This window comes from Myotis yumanensis, unplaced genomic scaffold (genome assembly GCF_028538775.1).
Source record: "Myotis yumanensis isolate MYYU_CA2020_CCGP unplaced genomic scaffold, mMyoYum1.0.hap1 SCAF_14, whole genome shotgun sequence".
NCBI classification, from domain to species: domain Eukaryota; kingdom Metazoa; phylum Chordata; class Mammalia; order Chiroptera; family Vespertilionidae; genus Myotis; species Myotis yumanensis.
Window position 1 is genome coordinate 56,918,648 of NW_027223765.1, and position 18,748 is coordinate 56,937,395.

The window sequence follows — 18,748 nt, forward strand, 5'->3', positions numbered from 1 at the left end:
GAACCTTCGGTGTACCAGTGCCCTGCTATTCACCCTCCTTTCCACCTGGAGGAGGTGCACAGGATAGTAATTTTACAGAAGTTAACAGGGTGGAGACTGGCCCAATTGAGGACAGGGAATTTGAACGTGAAGTAGGAAACTGATCTTAGACCCTCATGTCCACACTTGACACCCCCAGCTCCTCCCGGTGGCCTGTGGTGGTGCCAGCACCTCCAGATGGGAAAGCAGAGCCCACACAGGGAGCTGGAGTCTGACCGAGCCAGGGCAGAACCACGGGGCCAGCAAGGTGCGGACAAGAGCCCAGGACAGAACCACGGGGCCAGCACGGCGTGGATGAGAGCCGGGGCAGAACCACGGGGCCGGCACGGCATGGACAAGAGCCCAGGGCAGAACCACGGGGCCGGCACGGCGTGGACGAGAGCCGGGGCAGAACCACGGGGCCGGCATGGTGTGGACGAGAGCCGGGGCAGAACCACGGGGCCGGCATGGTGTGGACGAGAGCCGGGGCAGAACCACGGGGCCGGCACGGCGTGGACGAGAGCCCAGGGCAGAACCACGGGGCCGGCATGGTGTGGACGAGAGCCCAGGGCAGAACCACGGGGCCGGCACGGCGTGGACGAGAGCCCGGGCAGAACCGAGGGGCCCAGGGCGGTCAGGGTGCACGACTCAGCGTCCCGCATGCACCACATGGGGTGTGCTCCTGCTTGGACTTACCTGTACCGTCTGTACCGTGTAGATTTTCTTCAGGTTTGATGCGCACTCGGCTGCTGTGGCCCCAGGGAGAGATCTAAGTGAACAAGCAAAAGGGCAGAGACAGCAGCAAGCAGTCAGTGTGCGTGCACCAGTCCACAGGAACCTGCAGGCATCAGGCAAGTCTGGCTAGACCAGCCGTGGGCAAACTACGGCCCGCGGGCCGGATCCGGCCCGTTTGAAATGAATAAAACTAAAAAAAAAAAAAAAAAAAAAAAAAAGACCGTACCCTTTTGTGTAATGATGTTTACTTTGAATTTATATTAGTTCACACAAACACTCCATCCATGCTTTTGTTCCGGCCCTCCGGTCCAGTTTAAGAACCCATTGTGGCCCTCGAGTCAAAAAGTTTGCCCACCCCTGGGCTAGACCCTCCGACTCACATTCCTGGGACCTATTTACAATTTAAGATGTGAAATTCCTACTTTCTGAAGTCATGGGTTTGCTTTTCTAAAAATAAACTTACTCATTCTGTGGGAATTTAGTAGAAAAAACCTGAAATGTATCTAAGAAAGGTATTGGAAACCTCAAAATCACATTTTAAAAAACCCTAAAATAACCTTGTAATGACCAAGCCTTTTGCCTAAGACTTTGGACAAGAAAGTGTGCCTATGCCCAGGTGACCATGACAATGCAGGGTCCTGACTGGTTCCCTGTGTGAAGCCTGTAGGCTCCGTGGCAAATGTGAACTTGAGAGGCAGGCGTCTGTGTGCAGAGGACACATATGACCGAGGTCACCTTTGTGACCCAGGGACTTGCATGTGTGTCCAAAACACTTGCCTTTGGGAAAGTCAGTTAATTTCCGTGGCTGATTGAATTAGCTCTGCAATCTCTGTGGTCAGAATAGGTTAATCTTCCATTTGCCCATGTTCCACTAGATGGCAACATACTACGGCTTATTCAGTGAAAGCCAGGCAGCTGCCTGGGACGGGTAACATGACATGACGTCATCAATCCTTAGAAAACTCTGTGACATACACGCTTTCTTTCTCCCTACATGGAATCAGCAGTTCTTGCTCAAAAATGATGTGCCCGCTACATCAGACCTAAGGTGAGAATTCACACTCAAAATAATGCTTCCCAGCACCATGTCTGTTCACTGGCCAGACAGAGGCGTGCTGAGGGCGCGTGCTGGCTCGTGGCTGACCCACAGGGATCGATGAAAGGGACGCTCTTTACCAACCCTCAGAGGCAGACCCAGGTCCTTAAGAAGGTGAACTCTGTGGATCAGCCATTGCCAACCTTTTGGACCTCACGGACCATCAGTGGTCTGTGGACCTCCGGATTGTGACCGCGGCCTGGGATGGTCGTCAGGCACTGACACTGGGATGTGCATAAAACTCATAGCTCAGGTGAGGGAGGGCCGAGCAAGGGCCAGGCCCAGGTGCCTGGTTCTATGGGGGGACACGAGGCGTGTCAGGGTTCTACAGGTGACATTCAGTAACTATGGACCAATGAATGATCCCTGGGTGTCGAACCTGAATGCCAGAGACACATTTCTGAAATCAGCGCCCTGGCCTGGGGGTTGCTAAGTAAGCAGTTAAAGATCAGTTTGAGGACAAACAGGGATCCTTGTTGAGCAGGTAAAGTCTGATAAACTTCTCTGCAGCACTGGGTGTACAACTCATTTCTAGTTTTCATAAAGAAGCTGGACACTATTTTTGAAAAAGCAAATCCACAATAACCACCACGATTGCACACTGCTGCCTGTCTTAAAGCCTCCTACGTATGCTGAGAGCGCGGGGAGCGCGGCACTTCCTCAGTGCCCGAGCCTCGTCCACCGTGTATCCGGGCCGTCTGGGCTGGTGGCGGTGAGGGCTGACTTGGACAAATATTGATTCGTGTTTAATGCAGGCCTTTACACTGTTGTTGGCTAAGATTATGAAAACAGTGGCGGGGGGGAGGGGCTTTTTTAAAAAACCTTGATTTTTTTCTGAAGAGATATGCACGTGAAAATTTTATTGCTTTTATATGAAAATCTCCTGGCACTTTTTCCCTTTGAAAAGTTTAGCTGGCCCCCCGCCCCCCGCCCCCCACAGCAGAGGATGCACGCGTGCAGGGCTCCCTGTCGGGAGAGGGGTTGGGGTCCAAAGGAAGTAAATGGACTTTCTATTTTTTCATTTTAAAATTACATATTTCAAATTTTTACTAATTTTTAAAGTTCCACCACAATTTATAATGGTTTAGATGAGAATAATTTGAATGTTCACCTCATAGCATTACGTCAACTGAAGCAGACACATTGTGAGGACCCGCCTTCTAACCTAGAAGGAAGTTCACTGCGACCTGCCACTCACACTCTCACGCAGGAGACCGTCATACAAAGTCACTTAGGTCCCCTCAGTTTCACATTTTTGGAGACATTTTTTGCTTCTAATTTTTTTGAAGAAATCTAGTTTCCAGTCTATAAAAGGGCTCTAGAATGAAACAAGCACTAGGCCAGGGGTGGGCAAACTTTTTGACTCGAGGGCCACAATGGGTTCTTAAACTGGACCGGAGGGCCGGAACAAAAGCATGGATGGAGTGTTTGTGTGAACTAATATAAATTCAAAGTAAACATCATTACACAAAAGGGTACTGTCTTTTCTTTTTTTTTTTAGTTTTATTCATTTCAAACGGCCGGGCCGTAGTTTGCCCACGGCTGGACTAGGCAGTGCTGCTCGGTGTTTAAAACAACAACGCCAGCAGCTAGTGTGTACGAAATGAATGCACTACGGCAGCGAGTCCTTGCGAGCCTACTTACATAGCTGTCAATATTATTTCTTACTATTGTACAGGTGAGCAAGCCAGAATTTAGAGAGGTTTGGTAACGTCCCTGAGGCCACAGAAACCTAATCAGAATACAGGTGACCCATCTGAGATTTCTTGCTCTGTACCCCTGACTTTCCAGTCAAGCCCTACTTACATTTTTAAGGGGATTTTGCAACTGACTCTAGGTGTGTTCTCATTCAGGCCACAGTCTTTGCTGAATCCCATCTTTTAAAAAAATACATTTTTATTGATTTCAGAGAGGAAGGGAGAAGGAGAGAGAGAAACATCAATGATGAGAGAGAATCATTGATCGGCTGCCTCCTGCACGCCCCCTACTGGAGATCGAGCCCACAACCAGGGCAGTGCCCTTGACTGGAATCGAACCTGGGACCCTTCAGTCCACAGGCTGACGTTCTATCCACTGAGCCAAACCAGCTAGGGCTGAATCCCATTTTTAATATGAGGTTGTGTCCATATAACTTCCTTAGCATCGTTTTTCCAACGGAGGGGGGTTGGGGGGAGGCCACACTGACACCAGCAGGTCCTGCTCCACAACAGCTCCATTCTGATTAACATCTCCTGATGCTGACCCATTGCTGTTTGAAAGATGTCAGGTTCTACGGAAACTAATTTTTCTAATTTCTGGATTCTGATGGAAGGCTCCTTACAACTGCTGCAGCTTTATGAATATCCAGGCATCAAAGGAACAGGACGGACTTGTCGGAACTTCCGATGGTAGTAGATGTCTGGCTTGGCCTGTGCATGGCATGGCATTACTCTGTGCGCCACAGCTGATTCCGATAGTCACTGCCAAGTGCCCATGTGCCTAACCTCATATCTGAACCTCGGACCTCTTCAAGGGCAAGGCTGAGCCAGAGCCACAGAATGACGTTGAAGGGACAAACAAAGCAGGTTTCTAAGTGACGGCGCCTTGCGAACAGACCAGTGTGTGCTGGACTTGCTGGTTCAATGTGGACCCACAAGCTGGATCGTCTACGCTTCCTGGCTCTTCAGGCGGCAGTGCAGGTGGCTGAGGGCAGAGCTGCAGCCCTGGCAGCCGAGCCACATCTGCTCTTCCCTCTTATGCCAACAGATAGTGTAGCAACTGGAAGGTCCCTGTCTGTGGTGGATGTCCATTAAACAAACAGCTGTACTTGAATCACACGTACACTGTATTCTATCTTTTTTGTTCTTAATCCTCACCTAAGGATCTTGTTTCCATTTGTTTTTAGAGAGTGGAAGGGAGGGGGAGAGACACAGAGAGAGAAACATCGATGTAAGAAACATCTGGCTAGTGCCCACCCAGCACACTGAAGACACATCGATTGGTTGCCTCCTGCACATGCCCTGACCAGGGCTGAGGATCGAGCCTGCAACCAAGGTATGTGCCCTTGACGGGGATCAAACCTGTGACCCTTCAGTCCAAGGGGCAACACTCTAATCAATGAGAAAACTGGCCAGACCTATTCTCCTATCTTTTAAAGGTCTTTTTATTTCAAATCTTCCAAGAGAACCCTAACTGAACCCTCTCTCTACAGGCCAAGAATGCTCCTCTGTGGTGTGGCCCAGGGGACACTGGCACAGCCACAGACAGTTATCGCGACTGAATGGGATGCTGCTGGCCTCATGGCTGGAGGCCAGGCTGCTGCTGAGCCTCCTGCAGTGCACACGCCAGCCCTCAACACGGAAGCATTAGTCCCGAACGCCATGGAGTCAAGGCTGAGAAGCCCTGCGAGCACGTCGCAAGTTTCAGAGGATTTATCATTTATTCAGTCAACAGATTCACTGCACACCTCCCAGCTGAGGGAACAGAGACAGAGCCCTTGTCCCCGCAGAGTTTAGAACTGGCTGTCTGCTTTCTGAATCCCCTACTCCCGAAGGCAAAGGAACAATGTTTAAATCCTCTTTTATTTGCCTGGGACAGAGGCAGCGGGAGAACCAGCTGAGAGAGGAAGATACATAGACTTGGAGCATTCGTAGGAGATATAGGCAGAGCTGGTGAAACCACAGCTGAGGAGTCAGGACCTATTTCACACATGGAGCTCTGTGCCCCCTCCGTGTGCTCAGTGGGGGCTGAGACAGCCCTGGGACTCTAACTGCCCTGCATGAGCAGGTAAGGAGTTTGAACTGTTTCTCCAGGAGTTTTCTTTCTGATTTAATGATATTACTGTGACAATGGCTTCCTTTTGTTGAGCACATGCAATATGTTAGGGTTTTACATATATTATTTCAAGCCCTTACAGCAATCCTGCCAAGTTGGTATTATTATCCTCACTTTATAGATCAGGAAATTAAGGCTTAGTGAGCCTGTCTCTTGGCAAACCTGGGTCCTTTCTCTGGTCTGCCTGGCTTGATGAGGACGTCTCTTGGTGAAAACCAAGCGGTCACTGTCAGCATGGGCAGTCACATACAGAACATGGGATCACAAATACCTCTCTCGCCCCACCTTAAGTTATATTCCCCCTTCTTGGGCCCACCCCCTGCTCTTGCCTGTTGTCCTCGCCTCTCCCACCACCCACCTAGTCCCCATTGGGCAGAAGCAGAGGTGCAAGGCAGGGTGAGATGCTGCCAGAGTCCCTGGCAATAATGCCTCCCCAACATGTGCTGCAAGGTGTGCAGCTCAGGAAGAAGACATCTGCAGGTCGTTTCCTAGGGCTGGACATGAGAAGAAAATAACTGACCAACCAAAAGCCACTGATAGGCTGCAGCAGAAAGACAGGAAAACAAAGGGGTGGAGATGGCCCGGGTAGTGCCCCCCAGCATACTGAGGAAGTGTAGTTAATATTAACTGGTTAAAGTGAGAAAGACGTTTCAGCTTTATACCTGGTTCCATAGTCCAACTAATGGAGACACACGTCAAGTGAACATGCACAGAAAATGCTGCATGAGAAAATGAATAATGACAACACTCCACCTAATTTGAGAGATCATCTCATTTCCGTGAAGAGAACATTAAGGGGAAACCACAAAGCCAGGGATGTCTCCTGAAAGTCCGTCTTCCTGTTGACTTGTTAACATAGGGCTCAGCTGTCAGAGGGAAAACTCAGGTATGTGATGAACAACGTCCCGTTGAGAGCACTCATTCCTTTAAATCACTTTTTGACAGATTTCATTTTAATCACGTTTTAGACAGATCTGTGGCTTGTGGTTACAGCAGCTTGCTGCTTGAGAAAGAGTCACATGCAAAAATGATTCAGGGCATATTATTAGCATTGAATAATGCATCCATTGAAACTATCTATACGATCTGAATGCTTTATTTCTGCAGTTCTTATTTTTCCCTGCTATTGTCATCCCTAGCCTAAAAGCTTCTTGACAGTAGCAACTGGGACTCTTTTGAGCTTGATACACACTTACGCCCCCCGCGCATGGAGGGTGGGTGGAAGAGGGCGGCTGGTTAGAGTTGACAACAGAACCACGCAAGGCCAAGTTTCCACTGTCATCGTGTCAGGTCCCTAAAGTCTTGCCAGCTGTCTTAGTTTGAAAATAAGGAAAGCGCGTCTCTAATATTAAAAAGGGAAAGTATACTTTTGAACAGACAGTGCTGGTAAGAACGAGTAACTTTCCTGGGAGAGGATGTTTAGCGACTACAGGCCTGTCTGCAGAAAGCAGCCACTGACCCACAGCTGGACAGGCTGCGAGCCCTCACCAGGGCCAGAGCCCCGTCGTCCCCTACACAAAATAAACTCCTGGGCCTTAAAAGGGCCTGTCGTTTCAGAGGCAAGAATGGGGGGGGGGGGGGGGCTGGGGGGGCGGAGAACAGGAGTAGCTGAGAAGCCAGCCACTACCCATCAGCTGTGGCCTCCCATGCAGTCTCCTGCCTCGCCTAGTCCCCCTGGGCCATTCTATGAACAAGGACAATTGGGGATCCTCTTTGCCAAGCCCCCACCTCCACAGATCAGGTTTATCAGCGTGGAGCACACAACTCGAATGTATTTGAAAGCATCACACCCTGAAAGGTGGGTCCCTCTAGAACTCGGCACCGCGCTGGGCTCATCACGGATCTGTGGGAGCATCCAGCATGCGAGACATCCCTCCTGGGTGCCCAGGTCAATGCTGTCATCATCTGTGCATTCTTAGCACCTAGAGCAGTGGGTCAGATGCCCAATTAACCTTGTCAATAAACAGAGCAGTAATTCTCAAGTTTTGAGAATTTGTCACAAATGCACACCCCACCCCAGAGGTCTCGCTGAGTAAGTGGGCAGGGTGGGGAGCCTGCATTTTAACAAGCACAGCCGGTGATTCGGTGACTGGGAGGTCAGGGTAAGAGACTGCACGTGAAGAAATAATGGCTGAGCGGAGTGACCTCGGTGGGAAAGGGCAAGCCACCGCGGGCGGAATTCAACGAGGCCCTAGGTCAGTGATGGCGAACCTATGACACGTGTGTCAGAGGTGACACACAAACTCATTTTTTTGGTTGATTTTTCTTTGTTAAATGGCATTTAAATATATAAAATAAATATCAAAAATATAAGTCTTTGTTTTACTATGGTTGCAAATATCAAAAAATTTCTACATGTGACACGGCACCAGAGTTAAGTTAGGATTTTTCAAAATGCTGACACGCTGAGCTCAAAAGGTTCGCCATCACTGCCCTAGGTATTTGGTGTGGCCACCTGTGCCGGGCGCTGGTCAGAGGTGGGGAAAGATCCTGGGAAGCTCATTCTAAGGAGAGAAGACAGGCCAAGGGGGCTAACCCCAGAGAGCAAAGGGGCGGGGAGTGTGTCTGGAGGTGCGTGCCACTGTGTGTCAGGGCTCAGGAATGGCCGCCCTGAGAAGGTGGCATCTGAGCAGGAACCAGAAAAAGAAAAAAAGCGCAGGCGCTCTCAGATGCCTGAGGGAAGAGCATCCAGGCAGGGGACCTGGGTGGCAAAGGACCATGCTTGGGATAATGGAGAAAGAAGGGGCCAGTGAGCCACAAGGGTGTAGGCAGGAGGGAGAGTGACAGGGAGACCAAGGGACAAAGGTTTGGGGGGGGGGGGGGGGAGAGGCAGGAAATGCTGCAGAATCCCATGGGCTGTTACAAGCACTTTAGCTTTTGCTCTGAGTGAAACAGAGCAGAAAAGCAGCAAGCTTGAACTGAGGTATTAGAGGGGCCACTCTGGCTGCTGTGATGGGAATGGGCTGCAGGGGCAAGGGTAGCAGCAAGGAGAGCAGTTAGGAGACCGGCATTCATCCAGGTGAGAAAGCTAGTGTGGCCTAAAGTCTAGGATACAGGTGGTGACAATGAATTGAATTCTGGATACACTTTAATGGTAGAATCAATAGCATTTGTTGAAAATGATGTAGAGCAATGGTTCTCAACCTTGGCTACACATTAGAATCACCTGGGAATCTTTTTAAAATCCTGATTTCTGGGCCTCATCCTCCGGAAATTGTTTCTTTGTTACTTAATGTTGTGGCCCTACCCTACAACAAAGAAACAGAATTTCTGGAGGATGAGGCCCAGAAATCAGGATTTTAAAAAGATTCCCAGGTGATTCTAATGTGCGGCCAAGGTTGAGAACCACTGATGTAGAGGGTTGGGAGAAAGACAGGAGAGGAGAAAGGGGGAAGGAGGCAGAGAGTCACAGATAACTCCAAGGTTTCTGGGTGGGACAGATGTAACGAAGGAGCTCTGTTAACTGCTGTGATCTGAGATGGACAGATGGAAGGAGGTGGCCGGGCACACACTGCTGGGATGTGTGTGAGACGCCACACAGACGCAGCAGTGCCCAGTTTGGGGAATCACAGTGCACAATGCTTTGTGACTGGATGAGCTCACTGTGTGGACAGAGACAAGAAGAGGACTAAGGACCGTGGATAAAACGCAGAGGGAAGGGGTAACCATGAGATGAAAACAAAGCAGAGACACACAACCAAGAGTGGCCTCTAAGAATCAAGAAAGGGCAGGGTTTTAAATATCCAGAAAATGGAAGGAAAACTCTTCAGGCTATACCCTCAAACAAAATTACCTCCCAAATGCTGAAATCCTTAGCCACAGTCTACCTGAAAACGCCCACACAACAGAACACAAATAGGGTCACACTGGAGTTTACTACTGGAAATGCAAGTAAGTCCACTGAGCGGCTCTCCAGTTCATCCTCGGGGGGCAAGGGGAATGAACGAGGTTGCTGGCCTCGCACACCGAGTTCAGATAAGCTGCTCCAGGGGCTGTGGGTGGGTGTGTGAGGGGAGGGGGGAGGGGCTGTAGTTTGGGAGCATGAAATATCAATGTTAGAAGCTAACCTTTATTAAGCACTTATGTGCTGGTGTTCTACATCCATGGCTCTCATTTATCCTCAGAACAGCCTGTGGATATATGAAGGGAGGCTCCTCTCTCGTCCTCATCACACAGCGCTGGATGGTAGGACAGGCCGGGAGGCAGGTGCCAAAGGAGAGTCTGAAGCCATGGGAGGGAGGCCTGTGGATGATGTCTCTGACGGCAGGTGTCAGCTAAGAACTTCCCCACTCTCTCCAGAATTGTTTCTCTGGGGAAAAGTGATAAATGAACCCCTAGAACTCAATGTGTTCATACCCCCAAGAGGAAGGGGCCGCCTACATAAATGCAATGGGCTCCCAAAGAAGTGGAGAAAGTCCAATACAAGCCACGGGATGGCCGACCAGGGAAATGAATTCACGTGAGCAGCGTTGGAACTGATTATAATCTCTAAACTAATAGAACCACTTCTATTAAAGATTTCCACATGTGACAATAACAGTACATTTCACTTGACTTCTGGCTTTCAGAGAACAAAAATGTGCAAATACATAATAGGAAAGCAATAGTTTGTCTTCACTAAAGTTACCAAGTTCTTATCTTAAAAAGATACAAAAATAGCCCTATCCGGGTGGCTCAGTGGTTGAGTGTCGACCTATGAACCAGGAGGTCATGGTTTGATTCCAGGTCAGGGTACATGCCCGGCTTGCGGGCTCGATCCCCAGTGTGGGGCGTGCAGGAGGCAGCCAATTAATGGTTCTCTCTCATCATTGGTGTTTTTTTTTTCTCTCTCTCTCTCCCTTCCTCTCTGAAATCAATAAAAAAAAATTTAAAAAGATACAAAATATTCTTTAAAAGTTGTGTTATGTAGTATTATCTCAGCCCATTCTTAAACATGTTACTCTTGTAAGTAGGCTGATTTTTGACCTGTTTAAAGAGAAACTCTCTTGATACTGCCCCTCCCGCCCCCCCCCCCCCCCTCCCTCGCCCAGTCAACAGTATTCACAATTTAGACCTGGGGTCCAGGTTTAACTCCTTGGACACAGATACCTGTTAACAAGTGGTTACAGCACACCCTTGAAAACAAAGACACACATGGTTTCATTTTGATAGTTGGCTAAAAACTCTCCTTACGACAGTGAAATGCTCTTAGCATCTCATAATGAAAGTGAAAATATTTTCGGGAAAAAAAAGAGCCTTGTACCTCCCCTACCCCCAACTTCTTCTTTGAGCGCCAGAAAAGACAACGGGTCCGATGTCAGCTCTTACAGGTGGTGCTAAGTCCATAGAAGAGAAGAACGAGTCTGTCCTCCTCAAAAAGGCGAATTTCACCTTTAAAAAGTCTTGCAGGCATTTTACGCAAGGCCTTCCACTGATGAGACCAGGTGTGTGTGCAGTGAGTAAATGTCAGAGGACGTCACACACACTTCCTCCTGACAGTCATCCACTGCAGATGCATCAGCGCGCTCCTAAGCTCCGGGGCCGCCCTGGGTGTCAGGCGGGGCACGCTCACTGTGAGATACGAAAAGGGGCTCGGCATGCACCCATCTGCTCCCTTGTCAACAAGTTCTTGTGCTCCTACTGTGTGCCAGGCAGTTCTAGGAGCTGTGATACAGCAAGTGTCAAAAACAAAGTCCCTGCTTTGTGGCCCTTAACAGAGGGATCGAGACAGATGAAAAGTAAACACACCATTCACTGCGTAGCATGCAGCACGGGAGGCAGAACAGAGAGGCTGCGGGGGGCGCTCACCCGCGCGCGCACAGGGGGGAGTTTCGGAGAAAGCGGCCACCGTCCCCGCGTCACGGCCAAGGTGAGCGCGGCCCCCGCGGTCCCCAGCGCCTGCGGGCGGGCGGGCGGCTCCCGGCAGCGCTCACACTGAGCGGGGAGAGGTGAGCGCGGCCCCCGCGGGCCGTCCGCGCCCGCAGCGCGCACCCGCGGCCTCCCCTCGCCCGGCGCCGTCCGGCCAAGGTCGTCCCGAGCTCCCGAGTCCGAGGGGTGACCCGGCCGCCCACCTCCCGCCGCCAGGCCCGCCGCCGTCCTTGCCAGGGGGATAAAAAGGGAAAGCGCGGCCGAAAGTTCTGGAGCGGCGCCTGTCCGCTCCCAGCCGCTCGCCGGGCCTCACCTCGGCTTCCGAGCCCGCGAGCCCGGCGGGCGGGGGCTCAGGAGCCCAGACAAAGGGCCAGGAGCCCGGGCGCGCGGCCGGGCCTCACCTGTCCAGCCAGAAGGTCCAGGGCGAATGCAGAGGGACCCCGCCCGGCTCGGGCCGCGGCGCTGACAGCGGCTGCAGGCCGGGGGGCGCGGGGGCGGGCGCGGCGCGGGGCCTCGCCATTTTCTGAGCCCCGCCTGCCAGGCCCCGACTAGCGGGCGGCCGGGCGCTGGCGGCTGAGTCACCGCGCCCGTCCGCCGCCCCCGCGCCAGGCCCCGCCCCTGCCAAAGCCCCGCCCCAAGCCTCGCCCCCTGCCAAGCCCCGCCCCGCGCCAGGCCCCGCCCTCCTACCAAGCCCCGCCCCGCCCCGCCCCGCGCCAGGCCCCGCCCCCCGCTCCCCCCCCCCCCCCCCCCCCCGCCTGGCCTGCGGAACAAAAGCTGGCCGGCCCTGGGCAGGTGTGGTCGGCTTGGAAACCCGCAGGGATCCGAGGGAGGGAAGGAGGGCAGAGCGGCGGCCTGGGACATCTTGGCAGGCTATGGGGGTGGGGGAACAATACGTGTCAAGCGGCTAATTCTTTATATATATATTTTATTATTGATTTCAGAGAGGAAGGGAGAAGGAGTGATAGAAACATCAATGATGAGAATCATTGATTGGCTGCCTCCTTCACACCTCCTACTGGAGATAGAGCCACAACCCTGCCATGTGCCCTTGACCTGAATCGAACCCAGGCCCCTTGATCAAGCAGCTAATTCTGTAGCCAGACCAGAAGACGACAGCCGAGTGGACGAGCTACAGAAAGAGGGAGGAATGGCTGGATATGGGAGGGAAGAGGAGTGGGTGGGAAAGATGACTGGAGCAGCGATGGAGGAAGGAGAGGCAGAGGGCCGCACAGTTGGATGTGACAGATACAATGGGAACCTCTAGCCAAGCGCTGGAATGCCGGAGAGCAACAGAAGGGCAGGAACCACCGACGCAGGCATGAGGCTGTAACAGGTCAGCCGTACATTCCTCGTGGTGACAGCACTTTCCAAACTCATGATGTGAAGGGACTAGAGCCCCCAACCCCCCCCCCCCCCTTCTCTGCAGCCACCACGTGCATATAGTGAGGGGCCCAAGCCTGGCCCCAAGTGTGGCCAACTTCAAAGGCAGTTCTCCAGACTTGCCCCAGAGCACCTGCTGGAAAAAGGAGGAAGCCAGGCAGTCTTGAACACTGAGGCCCCTGCTTTCGACACCTCTGGATAAAGAAGTCCCTGTGGCCAGCAGATTCCTGAGGGATCCTCCTGGCACAGCCCCTTTCTGGGCCTGTGTCCCTCTCTCAAAAGAAAAGGAGAGGTGTGAGGGCATGTGAACATGGATCATAACTGGCACAGGCATGGGTATTCTCTTTAACCTTGAATTTCTGGATCGTCCCTCTCTAGTCTGTAACAGTTCTGGTTTCTCATAGATTTCCCACCTGGCCTAACATATGTTCTGCTCTTAGCGTGAGCTTTCACTGGGATGGACCGGAACAGGAGCTGCAATCCGGATGGGTTCAGGGTCATCACAGGCATCGGAGATGTCTATTGCAAATCCCAGGACAGGTGCCTTCCCTAAAAAGGTATTCAAGTCCATATAAAATGACAATGAAAACTAACTACTGCTTTTCGATTCCTGCTTCAAACATAATTTTTTTTGTTAATCCTCACCCAAGGATATTTTTTCAATTGGTGTTTAGAGAGAGTAGAAGGTAGGGAGAGCGGCGGAGGGAAGGAGAGAAAGAGAGGGGGGGAAGGGAGGGGAGGGGAGGGGAGAGGAGAAGAGAAGAGAAGAGAAGAGAAGAGAAGAGAAGAGAAGAGAAGAGAAGAGAAGAGAACACATCGATTGGTTGCCTCCTGCATGCACCCCAAGGGGAGCCAGAGATTGAACCTGCAACCCAGGTATGTATGTGCCCTTGACTGGGAATCAAACCCGCAAACCTCCAGTACACACGCCAGCGCTCTAACATATTTTCTATACAGCATATGATGCTGGAAGCAGTGACATATATATAAAGTCCTTCCAACTTTGAGATACTGGGGGTGCTTTTGGTTAGATGCATTTTTTAAAATTTCTCCTTTTATTTTTTCAAGAAAATACATAGATGGCATTGTTTAGGCTGTTCTGAGCACTTCATACTTAACTCATTTAATCCTCACAAAAATCCAATGAAGAAGGTACTATTATTGGCCCATTTCATTGAAGAGAAAGGCAGAAGTTAAATGAACCCAAGGTCACACGGCTAGTAAATGACAGAGCCAGGATGTGGACACTGGTATTCAGGCAGCAGAGTGTGGGCTTTTCACTGTCAGCCTCTACTGCCTCTAAACCTAACGGGTCCACGTGGCAAAAATAAGGAAATGATTTCAAACAGGAAGGGAATGGAGGTTATGCTCAATCCTCCCTCCCAAAGCTATCCATCTTCCTGCCCAGAGGAAACCCGTTAACAGTTCCCTTCTGGAAAAATGCAAGTATGCACATAAAAGCATATACCTAGATATATAAATTGTACACCTCTCTATATCTTTCAGAACAGAAATAGAAGCATTTTATACCACTGTTGCACGTCCTTATCTTACTTAATATTATATATTTGATTTTTTTCCATATCAAAACATATAGGTCTATTTCATTTTAAGGGTTACAAAGCAATCCATTCTAACGAAGTAAAATAATTTAATTCATTACCCTCAAGATTTCAGTGGTCTGGAGTCATTTTCTTTTATAAATAATGCTATGATAAACAATTTTGTATTTGATGTCTTTCCTCATCTGTACCAGTTTATTTCAGAACAACTTAGGAAAGTGTAAATTTTGTCTAGGTTTAAACATGTGATACATTTTTCTAAATTACTGTGTAAGTGGTTACATGAATTTATATAGCATTAATGTATAAATAATAGTTGGTTCTGGAAGTTTATATTTACTAGTTGACATTTACATTTATAAAATTCTAAAGTATTGGTAAAAGGCATTTTTGCTTTCTAATGATCAAAACAAGTCAAACTATCAAGGGGAACTTCTACCTTATGTCCTTTAACAACACCCTCGGCAAGAAAGGGTTAATTAAAAAGTTGTATCTGTAGTTGCTAAAAGACAGTCTATACCACATGACAAGTTACTTTCCGAAGTTAGAAGAACAGTCTGGCAAGTTTTCTTTATTGAGTCACGATCATGTACCTCCCTCTCTTGCTCTGGCTTCCAGGATACTCAGTGTTACATCTGATGCTCAGTCACCTCAATATTAACCAATGAAGAAGCATCACTATTTTTGTGTTACTTTACTCCTAGTTTTATTGCAATGACCTAATTTCACACATGGATCTTATACAAGCCCTCAAGTCTATTTTAGAAATAGGAGATAGAAAAAAAATTAAATGACCTTTAGATTAATAAAAGGTCAGGTAATGTCACTAAGGCAAGAGGCAAGGAGAGAGCAATGAGCAAAACTTTCATTCCGTTCCTGTTTGAAATATGTTATTGCTCTTCAGAATCATCCTTAGATGATAACAAATTGGGAAAATTCCTCTCATCTTCCCCCTTTGTAACTGGGCAGCAGGAATTAGAATTTCAGGGCAGAAAAGGAATTTGAAGATTAAGCAAACCTATCATTTTACAAATGAGGACACTGAGGCCCAGAGGGGTGAGGTGACTTACCTGCGGCCACCACTCTTGGAAATGAGAGGAGGACTAAGGCGTGGCAGCTTGAGATCCAGGCCAATGCGCTTCGACAGGAGTCAGAAGACTTGGGTGGCAGGAGAGAGGAAGAGAAGGTAACCACACAGCCCCTAGCAACGAAAACAACAAAAAGGACTTGAGGCACTCATAAATAATTAAGCAATTAGCTGAGCAGCTACTCCCCTCCCTCCAGCATGCAGTCACCAAGGCAACTTGGGCAGGGTGCCTGCTGGTTGCCTAGTAACAGTGTGGCTGGCTCCCCTGACGGGCTTCCTAGGCATCACAGGATCTGAGAGCAGGGAAGAGCCTTGGGCAGGGATCATTATTCTAACACCTTCATTTTCCAGATGAGGAAAGGGAGGCACAGAGAAGCCGAGTAACCTATGCAATGCCACACAGCTACTCAGAGACACAGCCAGGCTCTCTATGTCCAGTTGTTTGCTGCACTAGGACTGCCTTGGGGACACTGCAGATTCGGGGTGGGGAGATCACTCCATAATTCCTAGGAAAATAAGGAAGTAAGACCCAGCCAGCCAGCAAGAAAGAGACAGACCTTGAGCTCTCATGTGCAATTAGCTGGTAATTTGATCAGCCCAACTTTCATCATCACCATGGCAACATGGGTGAGGTGGGTGCTGGTTGCCTAGTAACAAGTGGTCTTCTGTCTTCCACTCCTATCAGGCTCCTTGGGAGTCACAGGAACAGAAGAATGTTGGAGCTGGAAAGGAAGGCAGAGATCCTAACTCAGTCTCTTCCTTTGACAAATGAGGAAATTGAGGTTTGGGACACTGTGCAGTCACACAGCCACAGAGCTCGCTAGTGATAGGGACTCATTGTCGGCCGGCCGGTCTTTTCTGAATTCCCTCCACTCACTGTCTCTGTCACAGCACTGCAGGAGAGGAAACTTCATGCAAAGTGAAGAGATTGGAGGGAAATGGCTGGTGGTCCCCGGAGGTGCTCCTACCACTTGTCTAAAGGTGGCTATGCCACACACAGGCCTGGCAAATAGTGGATGTACACGGAAGCACTACGCACAGTAGATAAATCCAGGGATCTAGAGTCAGAAAACCTCCGTCAAAGCCCCCTCTCCCCAAACCTGGCAAACTTCCTGTCCCTCTGTGCCTCGGTCTCCACATGTGAGAAATGGGCATCCCAACAGTGCCTACCTCTCACTGAGCATAAATTATCATCAAGATTAACTGAGAAAATGGACACATCGATTAGTAAGTATTTGTGGCATGTCTGCAACGCAAATGCCATGTCCCAGGCTCTGAGGTTCATTAGTGAGCAATACGGAAAAAAGAAATCACTGCCTCAGGGAGCTCACTTTCCAGTGGAAAGACTTGTGCACGTGTGTATGTGTGTGTGTGTGTGTGTGTGTGTTTGCATTTTTTAAATGTTTGTTGAATGGGTGGGGGAACTTACTGGCAATCTCCTATGTTTCTGTTGCTGGGCTCTTTCTCTAAGTCTGAGCAGGCTCCTGTTCACAGGGCTGTCTGGTATGTGGGAGCCTTTTTCCCCTTTTCTTTTAAAAGCTCCGGAGAAATAGGAAGGCAGTGGCCACTAGATGGCAGACCCTAGATACAAGGCACAGGGGGCAGGCCCAGGCCTGGGGCACACTTCCAGTGTTGTGGCTACTCAGTCCTAGGGGATGGCTCAGAGGCTGAGGGAGATTGGAAAATCCCCCAGGACAGTGGGGGAGGGGGAGAGTGGGGAGGCTGTAGAGTGGTTTAAGAGTATTGCTTTAACCCCATGTACAAAAATTAATTCAAAACAAACCCAAGACCTAAATATAAGATCTAAAGCCATAAAGTACATAGAAGAAAACATAGGTACTAAACTTATGGACCTTGGTCAAGGAGGACATTTTATAAACTTGACCCCAAAAGCAAGGGAAGTAAAAGCAAAAATAAATGAATGGAACTATCTATAATAATAAAAGTGTAATATGCAAATCGACTGAATGGCCAAACAGCGGAACAACTGTCTGGATGACCTTCCGGACGACCTTCTGGACAAAGCCGGGACTGCAAGGGTGGCAGAGGCAGCCAGGGCTGTGAAGGCCTACTCTTGAATGAATTTTGTGCATCAGGCCTCTACCTCTAGTCCTATATAATAAAAGGCTAATATGTAAATCGACCGAAAGGCAGAACGACTGGTTACTATGATGCACACTGACCACCAGGGGGAAGATGATCAATGTAGGAGCTGCCCCTGGGTGGTCAGTGCGCTCCCACAGGGGGAGTGCCGCTCAGCCAGAAGCCCTGAGCTGGGCTCATGGTTGGCAAGTGCACAGCAGTGGCGGGAGCCTTTCCCACCTCCGCAGCAGTGCTAAGGATGTCCTACTGATGGCTTAGGCCCAACTTTCATCATCACCATGGCATCGCCCTAAGCCATCAGTTGGACATCCCCTGAGGGCTCCCAGACTGCAAGAGGGCGCAGGCTGGGCTGAGGGACCCCCTTGAGTGCAGAAATTTCATGCACTGGGCCTCTAGTGTTAAACTAAAAAGCTTTTGCACAGCAAAAGAAACCGATAACAAAACAAAAAGGCAACCAAGCGAATGGAAGATGATATTTGCAGACAATAGCTCTGACAAGGGGTTAATATCCAAAATATATAAAGAACTCATACAACTCAACACCAAAGAAACAAAAACATACAATAAGAAAAAAAAAAGCAGAGGACCTGAACAGACACCTCTCCCAAGAAGACATAAAAATGGCCAAGAGTTATATAAAAAGATGTTCAACTTCACTAGCTATCATAAAAATGCAAATCAAACTACATTGAGATACCACTCTACACTTGTTAGAATGACCATTATCAACAAGACAAGTAGTAACAAGTGTGGGAGAGGATGTGGAGAAAAAGGAAACCTCATTGACTGCTGGTGGGAATATGAACTGGTACAGCCACTGTGGGAAACAGTATGGAAGCTCCTCAAAATATTAAGAAGACAGCTACAATATGACCCAGCAACCTCTCCTGGCATCTACCCGAATAACTCAAAAACATCTGTTTGCAAAGATATATGCACCCCTATGTTCACTGCAGCGTTATTCACGGTGGCCAAGACACAGAAACAGCCAAAGTGCCCCGAGATAGAGGACTGGATAAAGAAGAAGAGGTGCATATGCACAATGGAATAGTATTCAGCCTTAAGAAAGGATGAAATAGCACCATTTGTGACAACATGGATGGACTT

The 18,748-nt window shown here is 49.5% G+C and overlaps 1 protein-coding gene across 6 annotated transcripts in view; it reads right to left on the reverse strand.

The window, feature by feature from the left end:
- Positions 1 to 16,260, reverse strand: part of EIF4E3 (eukaryotic translation initiation factor 4E family member 3) — a 115,178-nt gene extending 98,918 nt beyond the window's left edge. The window contains exons 1-3 of one of the 6 annotated variants that reach the window (XM_070391024.1): positions 16,096 to 16,260; positions 15,522 to 15,652; positions 715 to 787 (exon numbers count right to left, since the gene is read on the reverse strand). Coding sequence is in view for 4 of the 6 variants with exons in the window: in XM_070391020.1 (XP_070247121.1) it covers positions 715 to 787; positions 11,911 to 12,029 (192 nt within the window). In the remaining 2 variants the exon portion in view is untranslated. The other 5 variants (XM_070391020.1, XM_070391019.1, XM_070391021.1 and 2 more) reach the window with 5 other exon arrangements.
- Between the last annotated feature and the right edge of the window lie 2,488 nt (positions 16,261 to 18,748).